At 41.4% G+C, this 9,677-nt stretch overlaps 1 protein-coding gene and 1 long non-coding RNA gene across 6 annotated transcripts in view; one reads left to right on the top strand and one right to left on the bottom strand.

Moving 5' to 3' along the window:
• LOC107200731 overlaps positions 1–9,677 on the top strand; it is a 44,682-nt gene that overhangs the window by 34,096 nt on the left and 909 nt on the right. For 3 of the 4 annotated variants that reach the window (XR_004498679.1, XR_004498675.1, XR_004498674.1), the window contains one exon: positions 2,518–2,572. This is a non-coding gene — a long non-coding RNA (uncharacterized LOC107200731). The remainder of the gene's footprint in view (positions 1–2,517; positions 2,573–9,677) is intronic. The other variant, XR_004498678.1, reaches the window with a different exon arrangement.
• LOC107200658 (ovostatin-like) overlaps positions 8,575–9,677 on the bottom strand; it is a 29,543-nt gene continuing 28,440 nt past the window's right edge. The window contains exons 35-36 of one of the 2 annotated variants that reach the window (XM_015619455.2): positions 9,179–9,253; positions 8,575–8,769 (exon numbers count right to left, since the gene is read on the bottom strand). In XM_015619455.2, the coding sequence (XP_015474941.1) occupies positions 9,201–9,253 (53 nt within the window). In that variant the 3' untranslated portion in view covers positions 8,575–8,769; positions 9,179–9,200. The remainder of the gene's footprint in view (positions 8,770–9,178; positions 9,254–9,677) is intronic. The other variant, XM_015619446.1, reaches the window with a different exon arrangement.

The raw sequence follows: 9,677 nt of genomic DNA, 5'->3' as shown, positions 1-9,677 counted from the left end.
AAATTCAACCCACCATCTCCAGACTGTAACATTTCACTGCACTTCTCTGAATGTCTGCACAAAGTACCTTTAGTGGACTTGTTTTCAAGGAAAGGGGCTTTGGGTTTTACATTGAGACTTGTCACAGAACTGAAAAGCACAAAGTGACGCAAACCTGAGCAAGTCTGTCATACCAGATTAACATTTGAGGGTTATCCCCAATGTTCTTGCAATTTACCCACTGGATTGACAGTCTAGGTGAAGTAGATCAATTTTCTATATTTTGTCACCAGATTCTGGCTAAAATAATACACTGACCTCTCTTTTCCCTTGCTTCATAGGTATTTTGAAAATTGACTAAGTGGAAAATAGAGAAGCTAGAAACAGAAAGAGATCTAAAAAGTCTTAATTACTTCTACCTTAGCCATTGAGAACATGACAGCACCGTGGAAGTTTGATTTCATTTCAGCTCAGAATTAGCCAGTTGCTGGGTCTATGGGAATTTGTTAGTCCCCCAGGTTTCCAGTTTTCACACCTGTGTGGAAGCTAATGGAGTTTTTTATTAGGGAGAAGGAAGTTCTTTTGTTCTTCTGTACTCTGAAGAGAAAACAAAGCACTCAGGTGGGCTGCTCGCCACAAGGAAAACAATGCTGGAGAGCAGTTATTTGAAAACTCTAAATAATTTTTTTCCATTAATGTTGGTACTGGGTCTGTCTGGCATGAGGTTATGAAGTCAGCTTTCTCCACAGTAGCCTGCTGTGCTCTGCATTTGAGGCTAGAACAGTGTTCTTAACTCACCAGTGTTTTGGCTCTTGTTAAAGAGTGCTTGCAAAGTGTCTGGACTTTCTACCTCCCCTACCTCCCAGCAAAAAGCCAGGGGGCTTGGGGTGGGCAAGGGACTGTGAGGGGCCACAGCCAGGACAGATGACCCAAACAGGCCAAAGGGATATTCTGTACCCACCACATGACACCATGCTTAGCAAAAACAGGTGGGGGAAAGGAGGAGGAGGGACATTTGTGGTAATAGCATTTGTCTTCGGAAGCAACCACTACCTTTACTGAGGCCTTACTTCTTGGAGTGGATGGACATCTGCCTGCCAATGGGAAGCAGTTAATAAGTCCCTCTTTTAGCTTCTCTTTCATGTGCACCTCCTGCTTTCCTTTTTAAACTGTTGTTACTTCAACTCATTTGACTAAATTCTAGTTTCCTTCTTGGGAGTGAGTGAAAGATTGGGTGGCTGATTGGCTGCCAGAGACATATGGTTCCAAGGGCAGAGTACCTGTATGGGACCATGATTTTCTCTAATATCCTGATATCTTTTATGACTTTCTCTTCTAGTTTCTTGATAGTCTGTGAAAATTTCTTCAATAGAAACATAGGGCACATAGAGTGGCTATGACATGTTCTCCCTTATGACTTCTAATTCTTCACAGAAGTATCAAATCATGTGGAAATGGTTTCTGGAAAATGCCAGAAGAAGCAGATGGCTCCCCAGAGGTCTCTCTGTGGCATGGTGTGGCTGCTTAGAACACAAACAACAGAGTGAGGTTCTGTTCTGAAAGCCCACCTCACTGTCATTTCTATTGCAAAGGATCTCTACAGATTTTACAGTTGAGGAGCTTCCTTAAGGATCAGGAATTATTTTCTCTGCCATGGAATACCCATACCAGCAGCTTCCAAGAACAGAAATCCACTGACAAGGGCTTGAACTTCAGCTGACATTGTGGAAAAAGGAGATGACCAGTATTGCAGGTTCTTGCTTTTCTTGGCTTTCTGAGGCAGTCACAAACTTATTGCAACTTATTGCAAGTGTTCATTCCAAACAAGTCAATTTGCTAGTCATCACAATCCAGAAACCTTCTGAATCTACTTTTGAGCGTTTAATCAGAGGTTTGAGTGGGTTAGGTGACATCCAAAGGAATACAGAGAAGGGTGGTTGTGTGTAACTTACTGTTACAACGAGCAGACATTTTGCCCCAAATTCAGGCTGGATTGTGGCTTTGGTCAGAAAGTGCACTGTTGTATCTCCAAGAACTGGCACTAGTCATGATGTCTTCTGTGCACATACACCTTCTGAACAGTAACCAAATGAAGGACAAAGATTAGCCATGAATCCTATACCCAGGTCATCCACTGCACTAGTTCAAAACCTCCACTAATCACAATGAAGAAGGTGCATCTCGTAAGGAAATAAAGAAAAAATGCAATAATCTGTAATAGAGAAGTCATTGAATTAATAAGTTTGCAACCAAACAAGTCTCCTGGATGAAAAAAATACCCACTGTAATCTTATAACAACAAAGGAAAACAGAGACCATCCCATCTTTTTGTCTACAGCATATAATAACTTGTCTTTCACAGGAGAATCAAACAGTGTTCCATTGGATACAATAAAACTGTTGTTTTCAGGGCAATTTTTTATGAAACCATTGACATTTGTTTTTCATGATTTTTTTTTATCATTATTATTTGTTGACTGCATGTCTTTGCTTTTCAAATCCTACCCATTCTTTCTAACTCAACTGCATATGTTCAAGAAGCTTGTGAAGATTGCTGTATGGGGAAGTCAGAGAGAAGAAACCTCATCACCAGGTCAGTATTTCATAGAATCATGGAATGGTTTGGATTGAAGGGGACCTTAGAGATCATCCAGTTCCAACCCCACTGCCATGGGCAGGGACACCTTCCACTAGACCAGGTTGCTCAAAGCCCCATCCAGCCTGGCCTTGAATACCACCAGGGATGGGTCATCCACAGCTCCTCTGGGCAACCTGTGCCAGTGTCTTACCAAGTTCACAGTATGAAAATTCTTGCTAATATCTAACCTAAACCTGCTCTCTTTCAGTTTGAATCCATTCCCCCTTGTCCTGTCACTATATGGGCTTTTAAATAGTCTTACTCCATATTTCTTGTAGCTTCAGGCACTGGAGGAGGTTCTTGGTTTTGGGTGATGTTGGAGAAATGTCTGTATACAGACAGATTATCTTGAATTCTTGACTCAAAAGGAGGCTTTTGCCAGCCCAGTTTTGAGTGTTAACGAAGCCATAACTTCAGACCTCAGTTACTTGTGCTTAGATGTAGCACACAGAAAGAGATTTGTGTGTTTGTAGATGGAGAGCAATGAGAGGGAACCTTGGCAACAGCAGAATGAGCTGTTTAATCTAGTTAAATTTGATACAATTATCTTTGTTAAAAAATGCCCCACCAGCTAAGTACAGGTGTCTTTCTGCCACTGACACAGTCCTGCTGCTGCTGTAGTTAGAAACCAAAAATGGTGCCTTTATGGTTGTGGTTTGGTTTATTTGAGGCATTAGATATGTTCTACTAGTACAAGATTATCTTTACAAATAAAATCTGTCTTGCTGTGAAAAGCTATAGTAATACTACTCAACTGCAATTAATTTTTTTCATATAGGGCTGCTCACTCACAGTAATTTCTGTGTCTTTCTGTGTGATTTCTTGACCCCAAATTTCACTCACTATTACTGAAAAGAGCTGTGTTTCTCTCCTGTGGGAATCCTCAAATGGCTTTAGGAAAATTACAACAGTCTCTGGAGCTCCATGTTTTTTTCCTGTTTTTGAAGAATTTGTGGCTGCTAACACTTCATGTAATTCTAGTACTCCTTCTCACTCATGCAGTCTAAAGCAAACTTGGATGTGTCTGCAGGATCTGTAACCATATATTTGTGGTGTAGGCACTGTCAGCTGGTGAATGGGTTAATTGCTGCATTCAGAAGAAGATTAACACAAAGAAACTTGGTCATTACAGCTACAAAAATTAGTTGAAAAGCACTGAATCAATCTGTGATTTTGGCTGTGACTACTTCCTATAAAACCATCTTTAAGAGGATTAGATTGTAATGATTTGTTTAGCCATAATAAAGGTCGAAATGCTTGGTTTGGCCCAGGTGTTTGGGGAACAATGCTGAAACACGGTAACTACAGATAAAGTTCTACTTGGTCAATAGGGTCTCTAGTCAAGCATGCAAGATTTCTTTCATTGTTTTAAGATATGTGAGCCTTGGCAAAGTCCTTTAGCAGCTAAAAGGATGGTGAGGTCATAAAAGAAAATATGTATATCCCTAGTGGAACAGTCACAGCTTGCAGTGATTTTGATGAGTGATGGAATTTCTTTCAACAAAATGTGGTGGTGGGGAGGACTGAAGTTTATTTCAGTGGTCTATGATGCCTGGAAAAGGCAGCCATATAAAAGATGAAGGTAGTTGAAGGTCAGCCACTTATTTGTAAGATTTCAGTGACCATGCTGAGAGTGGATGGGTCATCCACAACCTGTTTTCAAAACAGAGACGTTTCTCCACATGTATGTAGAGGCTGAGATCTGAGCAGGAATAACTGTGAGCTAAAGAATTAAACCTGCCTTTGCTGTGCAGTTTTGGTGACAAATGCCAGTGAAACCTGGAATCTGACTACTGCCACCTACACAAGCCTCAGAGTAGATACTATGGATATACAAATGAAATTATCTTTCCTAGTTCTACACAGATTACCTGGCAGCTTTCAGGCTAAACTATGAATGCAGTGCTATAGTTAGGCTAATAAGAGAGTTTGCATTTCTTTTGGGAGTGCTTTGCAGTTTTACTGTCCTTGCATGGACAAGAACTAGAGTTTTTCAGCCCTCCTTACTTTGTGGTCATTATAGGCAGCATCAAGCGTTCAGTTCAAATGAGAAATCACCAAGAAAATATCTGAATAAGCCCCTCAAAAAATCTCTGGTACTTAGTAAATTCATTCTTCACACTTGCAAATATAAATCAGGTTTTTATTAACAGGGAAAAAGAAAGTACTTAACAATGAGTATCAAGTGGGGAACATTTGACATGTAATTTATAAAATGTAACAAGGTGGGAGAGCTAGTCTGGCTGCACGTTCCCCCAGAACCTCCCATGCCAGCAATCAGCTCATGACTGGTACTGAGAAATGACCTTGTGTACCAAGAGCTGATGTGAGATGTACACGATGTTGTCATGTATTGGCTTTTCTGGCTACCAGAAAGGCGCCTGAAACCAGCCATCTCTAGCATGCTGAGGGATGCCCAAATCATTCTCTGACCTTTTCACCTCTGATCAAAAACCCCTAACCCTTTCTTTCTCTTTCACAGCTGTGCACAACTATCCTCACTTTGTAGCTGCAACTTCTGCAGCATTTGGTAGAAACATTTGCTTTCATTTCAGGTGACAACTCATAACAGGCATATGTAGAAAGAAGCAGCTCACTGAGGCTTTCATATTGCTTTTCTCTGCTTTATGGAAAGACTGTTTTTTAATTTAATTCTGCAGAAATGAGTCATTGTAATGACAGATTTGTAAGTGTTTGAGGCTCCATTAGTCCCTCTTATTTTCTACTCCTTCCCTCCATCGGCTTAGAGTGGAACACCCTTCCCAGGCTGGTTATCCTTCTCTGGATTGACTGGAGAAAGGTCATACAGTTCTGCTTTCCCTTAGGAATTCAGCCATCAGCCTACAGTTCCTACAAGAGTTTTACTGAGGTAATCATACCTCTAAAGGCTTTTCCTGCAGTTTCAGGCACTGTTGACATGAGAGACTTGAATCACCTGAACTGCAGGTTGGTCTGTGAGAAGAGAACTACAGAGGAGCAATGTTTTTATGTGTGTCTTTGGACTCAGCTTTATGGGCCAAAGGAAATTTCTTGGACATATTTTTGTTGGAAATGCTGTATGTCTAATCCAAATGCTCTGATAAAGGAAGGGTGGATCTCACTTCAAGGCTGTAAAATGATGTTATCAGAACCAAGAGTTCATAGGAGATGAATGCAAGACATAAGACTTAATCTTGTAGTGCAGGGATTACCTCTTCTCATTTCTTTGAAGCCTATCTTCAGTGTAGGCGTGATACTGCTATGACTTGAATGGGAAAGAGAGCTTGGGCTTAGGAGTCTGTCACAGCTGGCTGATAACACTAAATGTTGGGGGGCTGACACTAAATGTTGTTGAGTACTTTGATCTTTTTCCCATTGACCAACATCTTGCTTCTAAATCCATTTTTTTGTTGTTGCAAAGAATTTTTCTTTCCACCAGGACATCCCAGAAATTGAACTTGTTCCAGACACATTATGGAAGGCGTGCAAATGCTATTCAGAGCCTGCAGCTTTCTCTCCCTTTATCTGTTATTATTATCTACTTGGCAGCAAAACAATACTCTTGTGTTACCTGATATATTAATTGCACCACTTTAAGGATGCCCCCCAGGGAGAGCCTGTTTGTGCCTTCAACCCCTGACCTTATGCCTGAAAAGTTTTTTGATTCATTCCCCTCACATAAAGGCTATTTCTGCTTTGTCTCCAGTGAAAATATATTCTGCAGCTATATATTGAACTGCTGAGCACTGTACAGAGCAAGCTGGAGGATGAAGACTTGTCAGTCTTTATTATCTTTTATTATCTTCCTAAACAGCTGAGGTTGCCAAGTTGTCTCAGGGCAAACAAGCTGGCCCCAGGCAAAAAGGGAATAAGAGAAAGTCCTGATTGTCCTCTTCTGAAGAACTAGGGGGTTTTGTTGCTATTGACCCATAAATGAACAGCACTAGGCAAAAGTGTCTGCTGGAGAGTGCTGTGTGGAAATGAGAGAGTGACTGGAGCATCACATCCATGTCTAGTGTCACTCATAGTTGCTCACACCACAAATGCTTTGCTATTACAAAAAAGTGTCAGAGTCCTGGCAGTTTATACTTCTGGGAAAGACTTCCAGAGCCTGTCCTGGCACATTCCCATGGACTACAGCAGATGGGTGCCTTAGGAACTGCACCTTTTTGCTGTTCACTTTTTTGCTTTTTGCTGAAAGTGAAAGGGAAGACTGATTTGTGGTAATTTTAGAGTTCTAGAGCATCTTTCTAACTATAGCAAACAAAACTGAGTGTAAACGCATTTGCCATTTTTGGAGATGGGATATAGCCCTCACCATTTTCTCATTGATTCACTTGGTCCTACAAGCTCAGTATCTGAAGCTCCTTTCAATTGTTACATCTTTTCATCTGACTTGCATTGAGGTTAAGCAAACTGAGTTTGTGAAGCAGAGCAGCCTCACATGATGCAAGCTCTATGAGAGCAAACATTGGGTCACTAGTTACACTGCAGTTAAAGGAGTTAAAGAGGAAAAAGAAGGCTGTAAAATGCAGATTTTGCTAGGTTCTGCTGGTATTGTTCCGTCCACTCCCTCTCAACCTAGTGTTTTGGAAATCTGTGGTAAAATTTAAATGCTGTGCTTTTGAAAGCATCTGCATTTCATATCAGTTTCCATCTGACCAGGCTTGCAGTTGGCCATTCACTGGAATGGCATTAAACAAAGGCTTTTGTTTAGCAGCAGGCTGAGTTTACACAGCTGAGGAAGGTGGATTGAAGTAGCCTGACTGACCTCTCTTGAAGCTCACACAATCTTTTTTGCTGACAGGGATGGGAGAGCAAGGGGGAGTTTGGGGTCACTTGGCTCCTTAACATCTTCAGAGTCATAACTTACTTCTCAGCATGTGTCTGTCTGTATCAAAAGTCACCACAGGTCCCAGGCAAACATGGAAACATTGCTTTCAGTGTGACTTTTTGGGTCAAGGGTTGTGCCCAGGGATTGCTTCTGATGGGAAGAGAAATACTGGGGATTGAAACGCAGTGTTTTGAGCAGAATTGACAGACCTGAAAGCCACTCACCTCACAACATCTTTTCTCAAAATGTCATTATTTTTTTCACTAGGTAGAAATTCCACCAGAATTCTGAGGGAAGGAACTATTCTGTTTCTTGGTAAACTAAGTTTATATGCAACTTAAGAAAAAAAAAGAAATAAGAAAGAAAAAAAAAAAAAAGGCAAAAAAAAAAAAAGCAGATAACTCCATTCCCTTACTTTTGTCCATCCTAAGGAGAATAACCAGAAATATACATGGCACATGTGCTCATAAATGTTATTTTATGCATCCAAGTGCCTCCTCAGGCTCTCCCGCACGCACAGTGCTACCACGTGAAAAGCTGCTCCCTGCCTGATGCTTTCACATGCCAGGTGGTGCATTTAGAGAGCTGAGAGAATCAGGGCATGGGGCCAGGTTCTCAAGGGTGTTAAGGCACTTAGCTCACATCAGCCAGAATCTAAATTCACAAAGAGCCTTAGGTTCCTATGTCAAATTCCTCATCTGTTTAGAGCAACTCTCTAGCTGCTTCCCAAGGTTTCCTGGGTCCTGGTGTTCCTGAATTGCTGAAATCTGCTTTTTTTTTGCTGGACCCCCATGCCAGTCTCAAGCTGACACACCCTTCTGCTGGTTAGTTTTGGTTGGGCAGTTCTTAGAACAGGAGATTGAAGTTGGTGTTCTCCCCAGGTCCTTCCAAACCAACATTCATGTTCTCCCACAGCTTCCAAATTTCTTTTGCATCCTTCTGGGATTACACTGAGCCTGAGGTGTTCTGTCACGACTTCCCACTGTCACAGAGGTTCCTGCACTGTGAGGGAGGATTAGTTCCACTTGAGCTATCTCTGAGCAAGCCTAACATCCTACTGAACACTGCTCTCCTACCATATCCTGCACCGTTGTGTTCACCCATCTCTAGATAAACCCAGGAGCAAAGACTGGGACAAACACCATTGCCAAGCAGAATGTTTTATTACAAAGGGCAGTAAAATATGAGGTGCTAATCTGAAGAAAACATTTCTTTCTAGATAGAGGCAAAACTTGCATAGAAGTTGTCTTCCTGGGATTAGAATTCTGTTGTCTGTAGATGATTCAGTTCAATTGCTGAAAAAGGTGAGGATCAAAGTAAGTTCTTCAGGATTTTCCTTCTGGATAATGGAAAGACCAAAACAAGTAAAATCTGCAGAAGCAGCAGTACATTATTCTCTAAGATTACAATTTCTTAAGAGGAATCTACAGCCCAGAACACATCTCAAGCATTTACCTTTACACAAATCTCCCACTGGAATATGTAGTAAGTTTCAAAACAAGGGGGATGGTCAGAGTCAACAATTGCACAGTATCTCCCTTGCCAGGAAGAGGACTTTATCTGCAGTTTCTAATCCACATTGACCCCAGTTCTCTTTGAAGTGTGGGTCATTCTGATCTACAGCAATATGGGATTTGCTTATTCCTCATTATTCTACATGTTTTTCATTGTGCTTCCAGAAAAAAAAACAAGCCTCTTATCCTCTTCTTGTTCTACAACTGCTTGCCTGATAATTTTTGAATCATTACCTCTTCTGGCACACATCTGATTTCAGTTGGAAGAAGGGGAGCAGGGTGTGTTGTACTCTGAAAGGGCATATTCATCTGGAAAGAAGAAAGGAAGAAGACATTTGTATGAGAGTGAGAAATCATTCTGACCCCTGTCTGTCTGCACCTGTCATTAACATGCTACAAAACAGAAGACATTTGATAAATTTTGTGGTAGACTCCCAGTTGTCAGGGCACCCAGTTGCAGGGCTGCATAGTCAGAGACCAATGTGCTCTGACCATGTTTGCCAGGACACATCAGTGCTGTCATCATGTAAGATGTGGATCAGGTGGCAGAAAATGCACTCCAGGGTCAATTCTCTGACTGCTGCTGCTGCTCCTAATCTTCTGGGATGCAGTTCAAGCAAGGTTGTCCTTTTATTTTTCTAGTTCTAGTTACTTAAACTCCTGCTAAGTGGGACTGTCATTCCTACTTAAGTACTTGAAATCCACTAAGGAAGATCTTTTGCTGAAGCTTGCT

Source organism: Parus major, chromosome 1 (genome assembly GCF_001522545.3).
Source record: "Parus major isolate Abel chromosome 1, Parus_major1.1, whole genome shotgun sequence".
In the NCBI taxonomy this organism is placed as follows: domain Eukaryota; kingdom Metazoa; phylum Chordata; class Aves; order Passeriformes; family Paridae; genus Parus; species Parus major.
This window is presented reverse-complemented; position numbering and strand designations above follow the sequence as displayed.